Source organism: Pyrus communis, chromosome 11, assembly GCF_041283825.1.
Source record: "Pyrus communis isolate YQ-2024b chromosome 11, ASM4128382v1, whole genome shotgun sequence".
Taxonomy (NCBI): domain Eukaryota; kingdom Viridiplantae; phylum Streptophyta; class Magnoliopsida; order Rosales; family Rosaceae; genus Pyrus; species Pyrus communis.
Genome location: NC_142575.1, coordinates 13,174,667 through 13,197,266, shown reverse-complemented (window position 1 = coordinate 13,197,266; position 22,600 = coordinate 13,174,667). Strand labels below are relative to the sequence as shown.

At 35.8% G+C, this 22,600-nt stretch overlaps 2 protein-coding genes and 1 long non-coding RNA gene across 3 annotated transcripts; 1 reads left to right on the top strand and 2 right to left on the bottom strand.

Moving 5' to 3' along the window:
- The first annotated feature begins 4,213 nt into the window (after positions 1-4,213).
- Positions 4,214-5,769, top strand: LOC148692926 (uncharacterized). The gene is made up of 2 exons (XM_088680267.1): positions 4,214-5,358; positions 5,441-5,769. The coding sequence occupies exons 1-2, from the start codon at positions 5,097-5,099 to the stop codon at positions 5,767-5,769; spliced, it is 591 nt and encodes a 196-aa protein (XP_088536393.1). The 5' UTR covers positions 4,214-5,096.
- Positions 5,770-11,785: 6,016 nt separating this feature from the next.
- LOC137742339 (transmembrane 9 superfamily member 5) lies at positions 11,786-16,471 on the bottom strand. The gene is made up of 7 exons (XM_068482182.2): positions 16,200-16,471; positions 15,388-15,428; positions 14,490-15,069; positions 14,280-14,411; positions 13,426-13,582; positions 12,853-13,337; positions 11,786-12,303 (listed from the first exon to the last, which is right to left on the bottom strand). The coding sequence occupies exons 1-7, from the start codon at positions 16,337-16,339 to the stop codon at positions 12,087-12,089; spliced, it is 1,752 nt and encodes a 583-aa protein (XP_068338283.2). The 5' UTR covers positions 16,340-16,471; the 3' UTR covers positions 11,786-12,086.
- Positions 16,472-18,547: 2,076 nt separating this feature from the next.
- Positions 18,548-21,166, bottom strand: LOC148692925 (uncharacterized). Its single transcript, XR_015953619.1, has 2 exons — positions 20,928-21,166; positions 18,548-18,769 (listed from the first exon to the last, which is right to left on the bottom strand). It is a non-coding gene; the product is annotated as an uncharacterized LOC148692925 (long non-coding RNA).
- Positions 21,167-22,600: the final 1,434 nt, after the last annotated feature.

Here is a 22,600-nt window from a genome sequence, read left to right as displayed (position 1 = left end):
TCAAGCCTCGAGGCTCCCAAAAATTAAGAAGACAAGTAAAATTATTTTTTTTTCTTACCTTGGTGCGGCGTGAATACGAAGAAAGCAACGAAAGACGATCCTTTGCATGGGCAAGTGTAGAAGATTGCTAGGGGAGGGGGAACAAATATCCTCTAGCTTTCTGTATCTTGTAGGGTAGAATAAATTGCTCTCTGAAGTTGATTTAATCATCTACTTAAGGTAGACTTATATAGACTTTGGAAATGATTTATTTCCCTTTCCTAGAATGAACTAATTTCCAATTACTGTGGAAATCTACATCAAAATAGGAAACAATCTTATGTTTCCTAAAGCAAAGGAAGATCTCTACACCTGCTGCCTTTTCCTGCAAGCAGCCCAACAGGTGTGGGGGCATTTGTGGAGCAAAAAATAATCAAGAAAATTATGGAGGTGACACATGGACTTTGGGGTAAAAATGACACAATTACCTTCAAGGCGAACTGAGATTCTCATGCGCATGCAGTGAACAATAATGGCTCAATTAAGGAAGAGTCAAAGGTGATCAAAATGGTATTTATTCAAATCACTCCTTATCAAATCCTTATTCAAAAAAGTAACTCCCAATTTTCCTATTTAATTTATGATTGATTGCCATGTTAATATCTTGCAACTATTCACACAATTTCACCATATATGGCCAGCCACTATTCTCCAAATAGGGTCGGCCATTCCTCTTAAAATAGCCGTATTATCTCACTAAAAAGCTAAGTCATTTGCTACCCACGAACTCCTAAACACATTGTTTTCCGAATTCTGACTGTGGCATCGGAGATTCTTTGGCTAAAGGCCCCCTATTCATTGTGGGCGCATGAGGCTTTTGACATTAATCTTAGGTATTATTATTTTGCAGTACATTTTTGTCAAATGAGAAGACGGTGGAAATTTACATCCATAAATAAAAGATTGGACGTGGAATGCAATAGACTCACCTGGCTCAGCATCCGGTTTCAACTCATTCAGTAGGGCTCAAACATCAACATTTACCTTGCTGGCATACACATTTTTTTTCATCATATATCTTCGAGGGTATTTTTCTTTTTATTTTGGTCAAACTACAGTGGAGTCTCACCTTCTTTCTCTGGTAAGACATCAGCTTACTGCCACACTTAAGTAGGGATTGTTCTTTATCAATTATCCATTTTATTTCTATGAAAGGAATTTGTTATGGATGTAATGAGAACCAAATTTTCATAGAGGATTGATTTTTATTTAGAGAGATGTTATTTGTATTTCAAAAAGTCATTATGCACGAATCACAAGTATATTTTTTATTTTTAAATATAAAAAATTTGAAGTTATCATCAAGCCTTATATTCTTGTAATTTCTTTCTAATTTATGAGAAATAACTAGAAGGGTACATTACACAAAACTACCTCAACTATTGGTAATGAACAGTTTCATATCTCATCTTTAAAAAGTTTCAATGTCATACCTTGTTTACGAATTTGTTGCAATGTTCTACCTCCGTTACATTATCTATCAATTCCTCCGTTATATGTTGACGTGGCTTATGCTAGGTCCCATCCTCTCCACATATGAACTTTCATGTTGGTTCCTGATACACGTGGATCATCTAATAGCATGACACGTGTATATTAAAAAAAATTAAATAACAAAATACTTTTTTTTTTAATTTTCCCTCGTGAACCATGCAATTCGATTTGAAGCCTAAAGCCCCAACTATGCAATTCCATTCCATTTCATCATTCTAGTTCCCAAATCAAAGAACCCTAACCCTAATTTCATATCACCCGCCCCAAATCGCGATCATTAGTTCATTCAGCGAAATTCGTTTGTTTAGGGCTTGTCGTCGCATACCTTCCTTTTGTTCGTTTTTGTTGAAAACCCTAAGTTCTTTTGCTTTTCGAAGGATTTGACAGTATTTCAAAGGAAACGAAATGGGGCGGAATGTGCATGAGAATCCCGAGCAAACGACGCCTACCTACTGTAAGTACAAATTTTAGTTCGTTTTGTGCTTCGCTGGTTCCCTTTTTTTATTCCCGTTATTCTGGGTTTGTTGATTCCAAAATCTTTGTTGGCGATCTATGGTTTTCATTGATTGTTTATTGGAAATGCTTACTGATATGGTGTAAAATGGGGGTTATGTGGGTGCTTTGTTTATTCTTGTCGAGAAAAATGTTGTTTGGGTGTTGGTAGTCCAAGGATCTGGTAGGTGCTTTGTATTTTGTTGTCAGGGAAAAGATATGGGTGCTAGTCGTCATAGGGGTCCTTTGGATAAGTGTTTAACAAACAAAAGTTCAAATTTGGGTGCTTTTATTTTGTTTATTCTGCCAAGTGGAATAATGAATGGTCTTTTTGGTATTTTGTTTGTTGGAGATGGGTGGGTTGTTTTCAAATTCAAATTTATTCAAAATGCTTACTGATTTGTTAGATAATGGGGTCATTTTAGGTCCTCTTGTGGTTAGGTGTGGTCCTAAGGTTGGTTGCCTGCACTAACGAAGGTCCTTTTGGTGCTTTTTTTGTTGGTGAAGAAGATGTAGTGTTTTATTTGGGCTTAGGGCTTAAGGCTTAGGAGGGCTTAGGGCCTAGGAGTTAGGGCTTAGGGCTTAGGGTTTGGGAAGGCTTAGGGCTTAAGGGTTTGGACCTATGAAGGCTTAGGGGTTAGGGCTTTAGGGTTTAGGGTTTAAGGCTTAGGGTTTAGGTGTTAGGGGTTAAGGGTTAAGGCTTAGGAGTTTGGGCTTAGGAGGGCTTAGGGGTTGGGGCTTAGGGGTTAGAGCTTTAGGGTTTAGGGTTTAGGGTTTAGGGCTTAGGGGTTAGGGGTTAGGGCTTTAGGATTTAGGGTTTAGGGGTTAGGGGTTAGGGCTTTAGGGTTTAGGGTTTAGGGATTAGGGGTTAGGGGGCTTAGGGCTTAAGATTTAGGGCTTAGGGGTTAACGGTTAGGGATCAGGGGTCAGGGCTTATGGCTTAGGGCTTTTCTCTGTGATGTGCTTTGGACTTTGCTTTGTTTAAATTTCGGGTGGGCTGTGGTCCTAGGGTTTTAACTCTTTTTATTTTATTTTTTTGGTTATGAATTTCAGGTTATCCACAACTATTTTCAATTCGGTTGCATCAAGGTGGAGAGCTCGATCATGAATACTACCATTGGGGGAAAGTTGATTATATTGATTATTGCGATAAGGACTTAATGTCACTCCCTGAGATAGATGATAGGGTGGAAGCTCTAGGATATAGTGACATGTTCATGAACTACTACTACAAGATTCCCAACATGGACATTAGTAATGGTTTGAAGCCCATTCAAAGTGATGCCAAAGATGTGCAACTTTGTTCCAACGGCTCGGCTAATAGACATGTACATTTAAGAATTGTCTATAGAAGAAGCCCTTACCAAGGAACAACATTTTATGGAGTCTATGGTGTACACCGGTCCAAGCACAGTGGTTATTGAGGAATTAAGTAATGAGGAAGAGAATGTTATGGCAAGGACTTGTAAACTAAGAAAAAGAAAGGGGTTGTTAGCTATTGAAGGACCCTTCGATAATAAAAGGGTGTCTGTTGAAGAAGAGGTGATAGTTATGTGCTTGGATGATGATTTTCACCAAAAGAAGGTGGCAGGTACAAGTGTAGCTGAGATTGAAGATGTACAAGTTGTTGAACAAGTTGGTGGGCAAGGTGTACAAGTTGGTGAACAAGTTGGAGGACAAGGTGTATAAGTTGATGAACAAGTTGAGGATGAAGATGTACAAGTTGGTGAACAAGGTGAAAGGGAACAAAGTGATACCTTTTTTGATGTACCTCTTAAATTTGAAGGAGACCAAGAAAGAAGTGATGAACAAGATCCTGAAGAAGACAGTGACTTTGTAGAGAGTGATTATGAGAGTGATGAAGATAACCTAAATTTTGCTAAGTATGATGTGATTTAGGAAGCACATGAGGTGCAATATGAGCAAAAAACACGAAGGCAATCTCAAAAAAGGAAAAAAGGCAAACTAAGAAGAACAATGAAGGAGAAGAAGAGCAAGTCAATGAAGGAGAAAGGGAGAGACAACAAGAGGAAGGACAACAAGAGGTTGAAGAAGCTGGAGATGGGGAGGTGAATTTGGTTCATGATCCAGATTATAATTCTGATGATCTAGAAAGTGTACATTCTGAAGATGATGAAGGAGGCAAAAAAAAACAGAGCATTATCCAGAGTTTAATGAGAAAACGGACATGAAGAATCCAAAATTTACTCTAGGACTTATTTTCAAAGACAATGTGCAATTTAAGAGAGCCGTGATGATGTATTCCTTGGTGAATGGATATAGGGAAATTCAATTTCATCGGAATGAGAAGTTGAAGATTATTGCCAAATGTGTAAATGACTGCCCTTAGATGTGTTCTGCTAGCAAGATGTATGGATCAAACAGCATCCAAATCAAGACAATCCTTGATGACCACACCTATGGGAGGACTTGGGAAAATAAGAATATGACTGCTTCTTTACTCATAGATTTGTACTTGGATCGGATAAAGCTCAATCCCACATGGCAGGTTGAATCCTTTTTATCCACTGTGGAATCCGAGTGGAATCATGGTTGTACAAATATGAAGGCTTATAGGGCATTTAATAAAGCTTTCAAGATTATTGAAGGGAAACATGCAGAGCAATATACGAAACTGTGGGATTTTGCTAAGGAAGTAAGAAGGACTAACCCTGGAAACACTGTGAAGTTGAAGTTGAAGTTGGATGAAGGAAGGTTTCAGAGGATATATGTTTGCTTAGGGGCATGCAAAGAAGGCTTTAAGGTAAGATGTAGACCTTTGATAGCTTTAGATGGGTGCCACTTGAAGGTTTTACATGGAGGGCAGTTGTTATGTGCTGCTGGCATTGATCTAAAGGATGAGACATGGGTTATTGCTTATGCAGTGGTGGAAATGCAAAATAAGGCAGCTTGGATTTGGTTCTTACAACTGTTAGCTGATGATGTGGGTATAGAAAACCAAAATGGGTGGACATTTATCAGTGACAAGAAAAAAGGGCTAATTCCAGCATTTCAAAAGGTTCTCCCCATATGCCACCACAAATTCTGTGTGAGGCATTTGTACATAAACTATGGGAATTTTTTCAAGGGCAGTTGCCAAAACAACAACGGTTCCACACTTTAAAAAGGCAATGAAAGAGGTTAAGAAGCTAGATGAAGAGGCCTACAAATGGCTAGTGAAGAAGCATGCAACTCAATGGAGCAAGTCCCACTTTGATACCTATCCAAAGTGTGACATGTTGCTAAATAATTTGTGTGAATCATTCAATGCAGTCATACTAGTGTCAAGGCAAAAGCCAAATTCAAATGAGGTGAGGTATAATGATGAAGCAAGTAGGAGATCTCTGCCTTAAGATTAAGAAGAAGTTGGAGGAAGCCAAATTCTTAAGTGGCAGGTGCATTGCACAATGGTCAGGAACGACCAAATTTCAAGTGGATGTTGGAGGTGGGGAACAATATGTGGTGGACTTAGTTAACAAGACATGTTCTTGTAGGAAGTATGACTTGACAGGAATACCTTGCAAGCATGCAATATTTGCCATCCATTTCAAAAGAGAAAAACCTGAGGATTATGTGGATGCTTACTATTCAAAGGCACGGTACTTGGAAGTTTATTCTCACTTAATAATGCCAATGAATGGTATGTCGTTGTGGGAGGATACTGAAAACCCACCAATCTTGCCTCCATTATATACAAGGCAACCTGGAAGACCAAGAAAGAAAAGAAACAAAGAAGCTACTTAATTGGAGAAAGATGGTGAACATACTCCCACCAACCCACCAAATAATCCTGAAGGTCCTCCTAAGCCACTTAAGCTAGGAAGGAAAGGGCAAGGTCCTTTGAAGTGCACTATATGCAAGCAAGAATGACATAATTCAAGGACCCATCATCCACGTCTTCCTCCAAGGGACAAACAGGTAACATTTTGTACTTTCTTTAATCCTTCAATCCTTAATCCATGTGCTCGAATGATATTGTACTTTGTTATAGGCATCCACATTGGCACAAGGGAGAGCATCATCATCAGCTGAAGCTGCACTTAAAAATAGGACAAGGAAATCTAAGGTAAAAACCTAATCCTCTCCTTTGTTTACAACAACAAGTTTAGTTTAGAACTTTGCTTTGCATCTGACCTTTTGTAATGAACATTGAAATTATGCATCACAAATAGGGGATGGTTCATCTGCAAATCCTGAAGCTCATTCACCGAGATCCACTAAGCAGAGAAAGACAAGGCAAACCAAGACCTAAAGATGCTACAAATTGTAACAAATTACTGTTTTTCAGTTCATGTTTTATGTGCAATAGGAACTGAAATTATGGTACATGGGTTCTGGAATTAGACATCACAAACATTGAATTTCTTTTGGTTTTTTGAACTGATTTGGAATCCTAAAAATGCACTGTTTTGCTAGATGGATTTGACAGTAGGTTTTCTGAATCAGTGCACTGCACATTTTGGGATATATAAGGATGTTAAATGGATATCTTTGTAAATGTTGGATGGATTAAATGTTTGAAGTGGACTTTGTGTTCATCTTTTGGTTATATCATGTGTTCATGTAGGATTTGTGTTCATCTGTAGCTTACATCATGTGTTGATGTGGGATCATGTGTTTATGTAGAATTTTCATTTGATTTTTTAGGTTGTATTATCTTCCAAAATTGGACCATTTAAAATTTTAATTTTTTTTTAAAAAAAAAAAAAAAAGAATTTGCGGGAAAAAATTTAGATGGAAAAAAAATTCAAATTTTTTTTTTCAAAAATGACATGGAAATTAATTTTGGCGAGAAATCTACGTGGCAGACCACATGGAAGTTCATATGTGGAGAGGATGGGACCCAACATAAGCTAGGTCAGCATATAACGGAGGATTTGACAGATAATGTAACAGAGGTAGAACATTGCAACAAATTCGTAAATAAGGTATGACATTGAAAGTTTTTAAAGACAAGGTATGAAACTGTTAATGACCTAATAGTTAAGGTAATTCTGTGTAATTTACCTAACTAAAATGCTCGTTTATGGGTTATTATGCTTTTTGTTTCGGACCTCTGAGCTCAAGACATTTATGGAGAACCTATTCCTCCCAAGATTGTAGCATTCATTGTTGCTAGCCTGTGGGCACAAATGGTGTGCAAAACAAAGCTAGAAATAAGAAGTTACGAATTGTGATAACATTTTGATAATTTTGTAATACCATATATCAATTTATTTTCTATATATGGTTGTCGTTCCCTTTCTCTCATGTCATTCTCCTTTTATTTGCAAGTTAAGTACTTAAACAATATATTATTTTTGTTGTTTTTTTTATTTTTTATTTTTTACCATCATTTTCTGATTTATTTATAAATAAATAAAACACCATTTTTAAGAATATTAATTAAAAAATAATTAATATTTTTAAAATATTAATTGAGAAATAGTCACTATTTTATAAACATTTATATTTATTGAGAAACAATCACTGATTCTAAAATAGTTATTGAGAAACAATCATGCATATTGACTCTATTACATGTTAGATTTCTACTAATTTCTTCATGCTAATAGCTAACAATTTAAATCACATATGCTATTGTTTATCCAAAGAAATAATTATTAAGAAACAATCACTATTTTAAAAATATTTATTGAAATATAGGCATTAGTTCTTGAATATTTATTGAGAAGCAATAGTAGTATTTTAAAAATATTTATTGATGAGAGAGAGAGAGAGAGAGAGAGAGAGAGAGTTGATGTTAAAGATGAGAGAAAGAGCGAGAAAGTTAGGTGAACGAGGAGGGAGGAGAAATCTGTTGGGAAAAACAAACAAAAACAAAAGAAAAATGGCATGCCACGTGAAAGAAAGAGGGGGAAGACAAAACTGACATACCACGTGAAAAAGGGTCGCACATGTGTGGGATCATGTGTTTATGTAGAATTTTCATTTGGTTTTTTAGGTTGTATTATCTTCCAAAATTGGACCCTTTAAAATTTTAATTTTTTTAAATATTTTTTTTTTTTTGGCAGGAAAACATATAGTTGGAAAAAAAAAATTCCAAAAATGACATGGAAATTAATTTTGGCTGGAAATCTACGTGGCAGACCACGTGAAAGTTCGTATGTGGAGAGGATGGGACCCAACATAAGTCAGGTCAGCATATAACGGAGGATTTGATAGATAATGTAACGGAGGTAGAACATTACAACAAATTCATAAATAAGGTATGACATTGAAATTTTTTAAAGACGAGGTATGAAGCTATTAATGACCCAATAGTTGAGGTATTAATAAAATCATCTTTGTCAACCAAAAGATGATGAAAAGACAAATTAGTCTTCTATCACACAAAAAAAATGATGGGCAATAATGTAATTTTACAGGTCTGAATTTTACTGTTTTTATTGAAGCCTCACCTACAGGTGCTGTTAAAATACCTCCAATATTAAAAAAAATAATCAAAAACAAAAACCTCCCACTCCCCCCACATTCTCTTTCTCTCTCTCTCCTCATTTTTTTAAAAAATGTGTTCATACACATAAAGTGTGTAGGTAAATTCTAGTAATCATTAAATAAAGTTGTTTGAATACTTATAGTTTAAAATTAAAATTTTGAAACTCTTTTTGTTAATTTCCTTTTAAAATTATACATAATCTAACTACATAAAAAAGTATGACTCCTACAATTATTAAAATAGAACTTTAACGAAAAGCTCCCAGTACTATTCACCTTAACGAAAAACCACATTTTTACACTAAAAAGTCAATTTTGGTACTATTCACTTTACTTTTTATTTTGTCCTTATCGTTAAAATTCAAAGTTTTCAAGTCTTTTTCATTAGTTTTCCTTTATTAAAATCACAATAAGTCAACAATAGTGTAATAGTATTCATGCTGCCTGAAACTACTTAAATTACTGTTGAAGACCTAAGTGACGCAATATAAGAGATAGCTATTAAATTACTTTTTTCTTTGCCCATAAAAATGGAATTACTTTTCTAATCACTAATGGCAAAAAATTAATTTTCTAACAATATATATGGCTTGAAATTTACGTGAGATTTCTTATTGACCTAAACTTAATTAATAAAAATATCATATTGGTGAAATCCAAAACAAAAATCAGCCATTTAAATATTGGCTAATTTGTAAAATTTTCATTGATTTTTGGTTAAATAAATATAGTGTGTATCTATCTATATATATATAGTGAGGCACAAAATGGTGAAGCATTCCGAAATGCCAAAAATATCCTCACTTAATAATGTAAAATTCCACCTCAACAGTGATTCCGACCATCGGATGAAAACACCCACACTTTAAATTAATTTCACCCATTAGATTAAGCATCCCACAATTACTGCTCCATTTTAAAAATAAATAATAAATAAATAAAAAATAAAAAAACAAGAAGAAGACGAGAATCAATCCACAACTACTCCAGATAGAATCGAAGCACTCCAAATCAGCAGTTGCAACGGTTGCACAAACATTTAGGTGCGCAAAGCGCCAGTGATTGAATGCCTACATGATTTAGTTAGTTTTGTTAGCCTTTGATTTCTAGGATGTGCTACTCCCCGCATGAGGTAATAATACTATGTGCTTGTACCTTCTCCCCATTGGGTTTGTTTCAATGAATTCCATTTATGGATCTAAAAAAACACATTAGGGGTGCGTTTGTTGCATCGGACTAACTTCAAGGACTAAGCTAGATTAGCTTGGTATGGACTAAGTAGTATAAGGATAGTGAAGCGTATGATCTGGACTAAATCACGTATTAAATTACTTATGGGGTTCAAATACTTTTTTGTTATTTTTTAGTTTATCTTACTAATATTTTATTGTTAGTAATATTACATCTTTTTTTGTTGTTTTTATCACAAATGGTCCCTGAATTGACCATCACCATCAAGATGGTCCATGAAATTAAAAATCAATCAATGTAGTCCCTGAAAATAGGTGTTGCAAATCAATATGGTCATTCCGTTTCAATTCTGTTTAAAATTCCGTTAAGTGCTGATGTGTCACAAAAATGGGCCTCACAAGATTTACGGGTTTGTATAACAAATGGTCCTAAAATTGGCCCACACTATCAAGATGGTCCCTGAAATTGACCCACACCATCAATATGGTCTCAGAAATTGAAAATCAATTAATGCAATCCTTGAAAATAGGTGTCGCAAATCAATATGATCCTTCTGTCACAATTATGTAAAAAACATTTGTTATGTGCTGATGTGTGTTTAATAATTAATTAAAAAAGTTGTCTAAATACTTTTTTACACAATGAAATTTTTTTCTTATAGTAAGGCCTACTCCGAAGAGAGCTCCCTTCCATAAATTTTCAAAGGCACAAGGCTTAACCAAGGCCTAAGAGGGGGTGTGGAAGTAGTTTTCAACCAACAACGGACGCACCTCGGTTATAACCTCATTACCTAAAGGCAAACATCCTCGTTCTTTGCATCACTAGACCACCAGAGCAGCGTCGAACAAGCTCTCCAAGATTAAGGTTGTGAGGATGTTGATCGCCTAAATATTAATGATGATGTCCCATAAATCATTGCCAATGCGCCAAGTCGTCACCAAAGGTGATCTCGATCCAAGTTTTCGATGAAAGGTGTTGAAATGTGTGAAGATAGGTGTATTGAGATTTTTTTTTTTTTTTTTTTTTTTTTTTAAGAGAATAGAGAGTGAAGGAGGTATAGAAATGTGAATTGGGATCAAAGGTGACTAGGTTTTTAGGTTGACAATTTTTTTATTAACTATTAAATTCTTAAGCCTATTTGTAAATTTTTTTTTTAAATTTATTTAAACTTGTGTGACCATTTATGTGTCACATCAACACATAACAGAATTTTTAACAGAATTGTGATGAAATTACTACATTGAATTGAGACACTTACTTCAGGGACCAATTGATCAATTTTCAATTTCAGGAATCATTTTGATGTTGCGGATCAATTCAATGATCATTTTGATGTCATGGGTCAATTTCAAGAACCATTTGTGAGGGGACAAAAAAAAGACTTATGGGGCCCATTTATGTGCCACAACAGCACTTAACAGATTTTTAATTTCACAGACCATCTTGATGGTGAGAGTCTATTTGTGATAAAAATCCTTCTTTTTTTTTACTCTCTTTCATTTCTCACTTTTCTTTCTTGCTTTCTATTCTTCGCACCCGAGAATTCCTCTGAATTCAAACCCAGAAAAAATAAAACCCGTATTTTATATTGTTTTCTTTGCTTTCTCTTCAAATCAAACCCATAATTTCTCTTTCGTTTCATTTGTTTTCTTTCCTCGTCAAATCCAACCTAGAAAAATCCCAATCTCAATTCGCAAAACCCAATCTTCTTTCATGGAATTCCATTTGCAAAACAAACCTCGTCTGTTCGTCAATTTCACCGACCCAAATGAAAAAGACCCTTCTTCATCAAACTCTCTCTCCTCCCCTCTTCCTCAATTTCACCGATCCAGTCCAAAAAACCCAGAACCCTCTGTTTCAAAAAACCCAGAATCCAATTCTGAAAGCCCAAAGACGAGGAGTTGGAGATGGAGGACGCGAGAGAGAGGGGGTCTTAGCTTTGGGTGAACGGCCATCTGGATTTGCTCACCGAGGGAGCCATTGTGGTAGTCGAGCAGGACAAGGAGAGAGGGAGAGAGAGTGGTGGTCTGGTGGTGTGATTTCGGTGGAGTAAGGACAGACACCAAGCAACGCGGGCAGAAGAGCATCAGAAATGACTTGTGCCACCCCATAAATTAGAAGTGTAAACACATTGCTAATAATTGGTTAATATTTAGATCAAACTTCATTCTTTCCGAATGCATAACTATACGTACAACTAACCAACATTTCGAAAGAGGGGGAGGCATAGAGAAGAAACTAACCAGCATTGCTGTAGTTGCATGATCATTAAAAAAACTACTACAATGGAATGCATGAATACATCGGCATCCACAGTTGAGTGTTGTGATTTCATACCGTGGTTTCAAATTCTTCAATCATAGATGTTACAAATGTGACCGACTACTCGCACGTTTCCTCACCAGGGGTTTGGGCATGGTGGCCGCAATTGTTCATTCACTTTTAACAGCACCGTATATGTGGCGAACAAATACCAAGGAAACACGGAAACTAATGGCACCGAGCATCAAGAAGAATGCATAACACATGCAAGCATTATATCCAATGAAGAAGGATAGCTGCATAAAACCGGTCATCTTTGATCTGGAATAGAAGTAAATGCTATACGCAAACATAAAAATAGCTGTTGATCCTCCACACAACACAGACCTGCATCAGCCACAAGACAGAGTCAACATTGGCTCAAGCAATGCACTCACTTAGCATAGGAAAACAAGAAAACCCCAGTAGCCCCGAAACAAAATAAATTTCTTTGCAAAGAGAAAAGGACCTGTCATTTAAGAAGATAACATCATCTGCCCTGCTAGATTGAGTAACATTTTCTTCATTCTTCCATAATTACAGTACAACACAGCAGATAAAAAAGTTTAAACATTTTCTCAAGTTATTAGACTGCTCATTCGCAAAGGCATCACAACACTAAGTTATAACCACTGACGGGAAATGTTAAAAGTTTAGTGGAGTATGAAACAAATACCATCAACAACTTAAAGCCAAACACAGCAACGTCAGTGAAGTCTAACAGGAAATGCCAATAAAAAGAAAAGAGCTTGATTCAACATCTCCATTCTATTCAAAACATGACAGGCAAAAAATAGAAAGTTAAGCACATCAGAATTGAAGAAACATGGATTCATGCAAATGTACACGACTAAATGCTCAATGCGTATTCATGAGTGCATGAGGAAGAGAATATACCTCCACCACCATTCATGGTCTTCAACAGAAAGCTGAATGTATGTCAAGCCGACAGTCAAGATTGCAGTCATTATAATGAGGATGATAAACGTAACAAACAAAATTCCTGGTAGAGTGTAAATTTTAAAGCCCCACATGCTTGCATACAGGTGGTGTAACTGAACAGCAATTGCACTAAAAGGCAAGAGACCTCCGATAAACATTTGACAAGGGGTTCTCCTGTACCAAGCTAATTGTGGGATCTCTCTTGGATATTGCTTTATAGCACAAGGTGCTTGAAATTCAGATCTTATACAATAACCAATCACCCCGCCAAAAGCAAGCAATGGGATGACAAGGAATGCATATATGAGAAGAATTGCTAGAAGAGTGCCAAAAGGAATTGCAGCTGTTGCCCCATAAGATATAGCAACTGTATTAAGGATAGACGATGTTACGAACAATGGACCCAGGTAGAGAATAGCTGTTAGAAGAACACTCCTTTCCTGGAAATTAGCATTGTTTGTGTGAAAAGATATAAATAAGATGCTAAACGAAAGACTAATCCTAGAGCAAAATGATGAAGAAAATTACCCATCCTGTCACTGAAAATTGATTGTGGAAAGCAGAAGCAGTGTACCCAGAGATGATTGAAGTAAGAGTATATATAAAGACGAGAGAAGTGAACAAAGCTCCACGATTATACGGATATAGGACTCCAAAAAATGCTAGCAAAAATAAGATAAATAGCCTGAAGATTTAAAACAAAAAATAATCAAAGTTAAAACTAAAACAAAGGTTAAAAGTTGACACTAATATAGTCTGCGGTTTTTTAACAGTACTGAAAAATCACAATATTCTACTGTAGGTTAATATACTGATGCAGAGCCAAGTTCAAAATTCAATAAATTAGAGTATTATGTAATAAGTGCAGTTTATACATATAGTCAGCAAGTTCATTGTCTTTGAGTTACAATTAATGCAGTAAGTGTCATAAATTAGTCTTTAGAATTCCTAAGTACTAATGAGGATATTTCAAGGTTCATGTACCAATTTGCCTAAAAGGGGCAAGCTTGTTAGCTTTCAAAATCAGGGTTAATGGAAAGAAATCTTGGATTTTCTGCTTTTGTGTGAGGCACATCAACCTTGGAGTGATTCTAGGGAACCTTCTGGTGATGCCAAAGGATGGAGTGAGTCCAAGTATCTTCTTATCAGCCTAATTACTCTTATTGTCCTACATCTTATACATATATGAAATTATGTGTGAAAGCACATAAGAAAGGTCACATTAGACTGTCCAACATTTACAGAGGGTATGATGTCCCTCTGTTCTATAGGTGTTCCCTTCACGGTAAAAACAGAGTGAAATATCTATCACCATGCTATCTATGAAACATAAAGCTATGAAACAAGAAGAGAATTGACTGAAGAATGATAAATTAGCTTACATGGCAAGCAGTTGGGTACCCACACCCAAGACAGCACAAAACAATGGCATGTTTGGAGGATATCTGAAAACATCACCATGAATGTATTTCCAGCCAACCTCCTTGTCTTCTTCTTCATCGCTATTTGAGAACCTATGACAAGATTCATTACACTAGGCTGACCAAGTAAAAACATAATGTAGTTGGAAAATATTGTGAATAATGTATTACTTTCTCAGATCATTTTTGAGGCGTCGCATTATGAGCAAAGTAAGCAATCCCATCAAAAGCACAATGATGATAATGGAATTAATGAATGAGAACCAATGAATTTTCTGGCGGACTGGCAGTAATGAAGCCCTTGAGTACTTGTCCATCCTGTTCTGGAACTGAGTTGATGTGGTATTCCAGTTAACCGAATAAGTGAACTCAACGTCAATATCAACATCTTCTGTTATATCAACAGCATGATTTGGATCACTAAAAGCATGTATTTCTATTACTTGGTTTCCATTGTAAAGAACATCAAAAGACAAATGTGTGAACAGATAATACTTGGTCCCTTTTTCCCAACTCTCATCTTCAACTTTCCCAATGTACCCCCAGACTGGAAGATCATCATAATACATCTGGAAGTAAAATTCATTACTGATAACATCCCTGAACTTCACAATTTCAACAACTTTAAGCTTCTTCTGACACAGACTCTCTCCAGCTTTGTATTGCCTGAAATTCAACTGATATAAGGAGTTGGCCAAACGATCCCCATTCAAAACTTCCCCAATGGATTCTTTCTTTTGGATTACCGGATCTGCAAGCCACAATGGTCGGCATCACTACTCTTACTAAGTTATTGAAAATAAAATTGCAATGCAAGACAGTTTCTGGTCAAAACAAAGCTTGAAAAGCAAAAAGATCTGATAATATGTTTAACTTTTTCCCTACATTCTTTATGTAATGCAAAGATTGGTGATATTAAACGATGGAAAACTCATTGTTCTGATGTTGCATCATTCGTACTTGCAGAAAACCTAGGCACAAGTTACAATTAATCTTGATATAAGGTTTCAGTTACTTCTTCGACTAAGCATTGCACAATAAAAATTTCACTCTGACACTAAAGGCTAACCTGGGTAGCAGAATGGCAAATCATAGTAATGATAGGTCTCACTGCAAGAGAATAACAAGTGGAAACAATATTAAAAGCGGAAAGAAGGCAACGTTACCAAGGAAAGAGAGATTATTTCATTTAAGTTTATCATCTTTAACTCCTAGCATGCAGTATACCCAATGTCATCTGGATCTAAAGCTATACTGTACATAATAAACAAGATTAATTTGCATCTCAAGCCCCCCCAATCCTTTAAAAAGCACTCATCTTTATTCGAACTATCAATTGTTATACCTTGCAAATCGTTAAGGAAACAGGAACAAATCAGCTTTTCATTACGAAATGAGAATTCAATGCAAATTGTTAAGGAAACAGGAACAGATCAGCTTTTTATTACGAAGTGAGAATTCAAACTTGGATCGTAGAACTACTAATTTCATCGAATATTCACACAGCCTACATATACAACCATTGTCTTGCTTTCCTAAAAGTCACCGTAAATTTGCTACCCCTCAAATGTTAGTCCTAATGCTGTCAATTAAACTTCATTTCAAACTCATGAATTCCACAATCAAAACCCATCAAATTCCTAATGTCCTAAAAACAATATCGTTTTACGAAAATCAGTTCGTTGAGCACCATTCAAATGGGGTTCGTACTCCATCTTCAAATTCAGTGTTTCAGAAAAATTGGGAAGAAAATGAAAACTAAAAAGGAGTTTTCGGCGGATCATACGATGCAAGAACTTTAAACTGTTAGCCTTTCCTCTCAAAAAATTTAGAGAATTTAAACAATTTGTATTCAATCGGCGATGGGGAAGATAATGGTACCTGGGGTTGTTCAAGGGGCCAACTTTGTTGACGAAGAAGGGGACATGATCTCCTACGTTGTAGCTGTGATCGCTTGCTGAGGCTGTCGCAGAAGGAAATGAGAATGTAAGGATCGTGAGGAGGACCACCAGGAGACTCATTTGCAACGAAAAACTGCAAGAAGTAGCAGCAGCAGTAGCTCTGGATTCAGAAAGAGTGCAGACTCTGGACAGATGGGTTTGGTCAAACCGATGCCATATTCTCAATTAAAAATTCATTATCATTAGTCCATCAACTTTAATTGAGCAATGGTCCATCAATTAAAAATTCATTACCATTACTTCCTCCACTCATCAAAACGTGCAGTTATTGTCCCTCAATTAAAAATTTATTGTCATTGGTCCATCAACTTTAATCCTACTGGAGAAATGATTCTTCAACTTTAGCTCAATTGGAGTAATAGTCTCTCAACTTTAGCCCAATTGTAGTAATGGTCATTCTAAGATAACTCATTTCGACATTCTGACGAAAAGGACCATAGCTACACGATTTGATGAGCTGAGGAACCTCAATTGTAGCAATAGTCCTTCCAACATAACTTATTTTGGCAAAATTCTAACGAAATTAAGGAAAATGACCATAGCTATGCAGTTTGATGAGTTAAGTGACTAATCGTAATGGATTTTTAGTTGAGGGACCATTGCTCCAATTTGATTAAAGTTGATGGACCATTGCTACAATTTACACTTAATGTAAATCATATTGTTTGTTCAAAATAAAAATAAATAAAAAATAATACCGAGCCCAATTTAATTTTAAAGATGAAATATTTGGGAAAATTGCACAAATACCATATGGAGGATTTGGATCTCATCCTGATCTAAGTTGTAGGGATCCTCGGGATTCTTGCATCTTAACTGTTTATCGTATATCGTGTGGTCATAAATAATTTTGAATTTATTTATTTAAAATTAAACATAAATAATTCCTAACAAAAACTAATCGCATAATATACGATGAATAGCTCTGATGTAATCCTCAACAAAAAAGATCGAATAGGATTCTCATCCCTTGTGGACTACTAGTATGCACAAATGCAAACTGAAAAATCTTGTCAATTTGCCACGTAAACTCATGTCTTATAGGGCATGTACTAAGTTTGTAAGAGCATCGATAATGGGAATTTTTCGCCTGGTTAAATTTTCTTAATTAAATTAAAATTCAGGCATTTTGTGCGGTCAAATTAATCTCAATCTAAACTTTGGATAGCGTGAGACTTACTTAAAATTTAGAATCTTAATTTTAAACTTTTGAACCAAAAAAGATTGGCGTAATCCACACATCTTTTTTTACATCCTGACATCTCCTATTAATTTTGTATTATTTAATCATCTTCAAGTCATTCACAGTTAAAAGGTACGTGAAATGTGAAAAGTGTATGGTATTGCCTATCAATACTTTGAGCGGCTAGATTTTGCCAAGGACTTATGGATCAGCCCGAGTTTGAACATTTTTTTAAAGTACAAGGTTGGCCCATCCTGATCGTAGGGTCAGACTTTATTAGGTCTAAGGGCAGGCCGAAAGGATATTTATAGGTATTTGACAGAGAAGAGAGTCATTGGCCCTTTAGATGGGCTGGGCCATAAATATCTCAAATTTGATCAATTCGTTTAACTCCTCAAGCCGAAGTAGGGCCATGACCAACCGATCTCAACTTACAAGTCTAATATGTACCACCTTCATTATGTTCGTTAAAAATTTAGTCGAAACTTTATCATTCATTTGAACCCTTTTTTTTCTCGGCGAAAGTTTAGACAATACGAGGAAAATATTTTATTATTTAAAAAAAAACCTACACCTAAGAATACAAAAATAAAAGTCACACATCCAGGAGCAGGACCTCAAGGTCGCAAATATGTCAAGATTGGAAGAAGATGGTTATATTGTGTGACCGGATGGTTGGGCTTTACGTAGTTTAGTGATGGTAGTGGTGGCCATTTTGGTGATTAATAATTTTCTTCCGACTCTCAGTGCACGTGCGACGAGCTCAACTATTGATAGTGATACTTATTATTTCATGTGTGAAATCCAACCGTTAAACATGTTCCACGTCACTTGATATATGTTGTTCATATGTTAAGCCTAATTTTAAAGATGATAGTCATAAGGTATTAATCATAGTGATGGGATGGTTGGGCTTTACGAAGTTGAGTGGTGGTAGTTTGTCACACCCCAATTCAAGATTAAGTCTAAATCTTTGATTAGGACATGATCACATTTTAACTAAATTAGCTAATTTAAAGTAAATAAAATGTGTAGAGCGAAATAACAATTTATAATTATACATAAAAAAAAATAAAAAAAAATAGAACATGAACTTTATTAAAATACTTTTACATTCGGAATTACAACTTTTGGGCTACTACTAAAAAAATCACACAAGTAGCTCCTTATCCCAACAAACCAAAAACGACGAAAGAAAGCAAAATAACAAAAAGAAAAGAAGAAAACATCCAAGCTTCTTCATTTATTTGTATACACACTGCTCCAGACTTCACACAAAATACACAATTAGTTCTCCAGTCCATGACCTGCACAAATTTAATTAGGGTGAGCTAAAAGCTCAATAGGGACCTATACCTTCAAAAAAAACAAAAACAAAAGGAGTTTAATCAATTATCTAGATACAAAATATAATACAAAACGCATCACTTAATCCCCTAATTCGAATAATTAATCACTTAAAATTTGTATGTCCCATACCGTACTATTCCAAGTGAAAAACTATTTCAAATCACTCAAAACCCAAATCATTCCTAATTACCCATTTTTGCTAGTCGTCTTGCCAATTTCTTTGTCACCAGTCCCGAATTATCCTAACAAAACCTTGTGCAATTGGGCAGACCTAGAAGTCTGGTACCTACCAAGAATCGACTCAACTACACAAAAACCCCAACCTCGATCATCTCAAAATACATTTTCTTCGCACTAAAACTATTCAATCTCACAACGTAACAATCATATTTTTATTTCATCTTTTCGGTAGACAACAAAAAACAAAGAAATTTCAATCTGCATTCAAGCAGATGACAAATTAATTTAACAAGCACAGTGATAATAGCGAAATATTATTCACAATCCGATCGATAGTATATGCGTATTTAAGAAACAAGTGAAATAACACCATTATCCAAATCACATTTATAAAACATATATGTATATCAGAATACAACCACTTTAATCTCTGAAACATTTACATATTCATATATCAGAACACAGTCATTTCAACACAAGATGTCATGTAGGTTTCCCATAACCGCCTACCTTATTTGTAGATTGAACTTCTCCGTAAGCAGTGGCAGATCCAGGATTTTAAATTCAAGGGATCCCAATTATAAAGGTCAAACAAAATTATAGACAAAAATAACATTGAAAATTTAAATATAATACATTTCATTCAAAAATCATATGCAAAACAATATTACAAATTATAAAATCATAATTCAAGTGTCCATTACGAGGTTTCATAAGTTACTAGAGAGTACCTAAGTTATTGATTATCTAATATGAACCACTAAATTTAAAGGGGTGAGCTATTCACACACCCTTTTTTGCTTCTCACACATCTTTTGTTTATTTCTGTCATTTGATCTTCTTTAATTCAATCGATCCAACGGCCGCAAATTAAGAGAGTATGTGGATAGCACAACCCAATTTAAAACACCGGCCAAATAAAACTCTCCCCAAACTCCCACTATCTTTCTAACCAAACACACCATTTTTCTCTTTTACTAGTTTCCAAACATCCACTTTCTCTCTCACTAAGAACAAAGCTGCCATACCTCCACCAACCGCCTCCCTCCCCATTCTCCTGAAGCCATGGTAGCTCCACCACCATGACAGATCATATCCATCTTACTAACCTTATGAAGGAAATTTCACCCATAAGAAAAATTATTAAGATGGTTGAAATAATTTGGGAAAGTTTGGGCTTATGTACTGCCCCCGCCAAACGACAAAGAAAGGTTGGAGGAGAAGTGGGTGGCACCGACGGATGAGACCATGGCAGAAGCAAGGAGGAGAGAGGCAGGAAGGGTCCCTATTTCTTTCTTCTCCATGCGCGGTCATGTTCTCCGAGAAGAAGACAGCCACTGCAACCTACATAAACCTCATACTTGAGTACGATGGGTCCCTGGAAAATTTATAGCAACGATTTAGGATAGCCAACGGGTCCTGAAACCTCCCTGATCCTTATGTGGATCCGTCCTTGTCTGTAAGCTCTTCAAACCCTACAACTTCACTCTAATCCCAAACACATATATGCATAGAACAAAATTTAAAATCAAAGATTAGGATAAAATTTCAACTCTGAAAAATTAAATCAAAAGTATAAACATTAATAAACTTCTTTAAGAAATTTGTAAAACTGGATCAAAATTAAAATACGAATTTGAAGCTAAAACTTACAGAAACGGACTTGAAATTTCCCCTTTCATATGCAGATATACAAAATTCTCAAAACACTCAGATTGGGAAAATCAAATTAGAGTTTCCAACGCCCACTATTTGTAGGACGAATTCTAATGATTAAGAGCTAGACCTAGATTTCCAACTCCAGCTATTAGGCTAGCCTGATCAGTCTAATATGTGGATGAATAAGCACCTTAATTCCCAAATAAAATTGAATCATCCAGATAAGATAGATGAGTAATAAGAAGAATTGAAGTTATGTTATGGAAGGAAAACTACCTGTTGCTCTTTATCTCAGTTTAGAGAGAAAGAAGACGAAGATTTGAGAAAGAAAAGGAAAAGTCTGAGAGAGAGAGAGAACTGACACAAACCAGGAAGAGAATAAAATATAGTGAAGGAATGAAAATAATAATAATAAAATACTAAATGAATGGGAAAAGGCGGTAACCCTAAACATTATGTATTCCTTGTTTATCTTTCAGCCATTGCTTTTTTCTTCAATCTTTCGTAGATTCATTGGTTAACATGGTATTTCAATGTAGTTAACATGGTATCAAAGTCATCAGGTTCATGTCTTTGATTCTGGTGGTTCAATTTCTCATTATTTTTCATCTGTTTCTAGCTTTAATTTCTTTCCAAATTTTCATTAGATTTTCGGTGCTTCAGCGATTGTTCTTGGGTTGATTTTCTGCGATTGTTGGGCTGATTATTCTGGTTTGAAGATTTCTCCCTCTGAGAAGAACTTCATATTGTGCAGGCTCCAATTTTGACCTTGGTTTTGATAAGAGACAACAATGATTCCCCTTTTGCTCTTTGATTCAACCACCAGCGTGCGGCAGCCCTTCTTCTGCTCAGCCATCTTCTGGGTCGTTGTCTTTGTGGAGACCAATGAGTGCCTCACCAGACCATCTTCGGGGGTCATCGAGGGAAGTCGAACTGTGGCGTTTAGAGACAAACCCACAACCAATTCTCACTCCAGTTTTGCTCAATCTTCGATTTCTCAATGTGTGTGAGCGAGAAAGGAAAGCCATGGTTGCTGCTAGTTGGTAGATTGATTCGCCAAGGTTTCTAGTTTGCTTCCTCTGCGTTCTTTGGCTCAAGATTGAAGTTCTTATCAGGTTCTTGATTTTTGGTTTTCACAATGCACATAATATGTTTGATTAAATGTTTCAGTAAGAAAATGCTTGCTATTTTGTCAATTAGAAAGGCCGATAGCCAAAGAGTGGTATATTGAATTTACACTCCGCTTGTTCATCTTTCTTGCGAGTCTTTTTTGGGATATTAGTGTGATATTTGGGATATTTGGGTTCAAGATTCTTAATTGCTTCAAGATTAGTGTTTGTCATGGACTTCATTTGGTTTGCTAGATTTTCAAATTGTTGAGCAAAAATTGTACATAATATGTAAACAAATAATTCACTCGACACAATTTCACCCTTGTTCATATTTTTTGAAGAGGGTTTTATTAATTTGAGTTCGACCCATTCCAGGCTACGCGCCTATTAATTACAACCCTTCTTTTGGGAAAAGAATACCCTTTGATTCTAATATGAATAAATTGTAACTTGGGGATTTTTATTTGATTTTGTGACTGCATCTAGGTAGAGCCCTAGATTGCTTACGTACCCTCGTTGAGGGATCAAGTCACTCGTAGTTCCTTATGTATTTGTTGGGGTTTGATGCCTTGTACAGTTTCAGCTCATGCAGGCAAAGAACATTTAATGCCTTCTGTAGTTTTAAACTCATGCGAGCGAGGACTTTAAGCCATTGGAGCGTTGGTGCCTTGTGCAGTTTTAGCTCGTGTGGGCAAGAACTTTGGGCCATTGGAGCGATTGGTGCCTTCGTGTCATTTGGGTCAACTTGGTAATTTAACGGGAGCTTGATCCATTTGTTTTGATGTTGCGCAAATCCACTGATTTGAGGTGGTAAGTCTATTGAGCTTTGTACTTGAG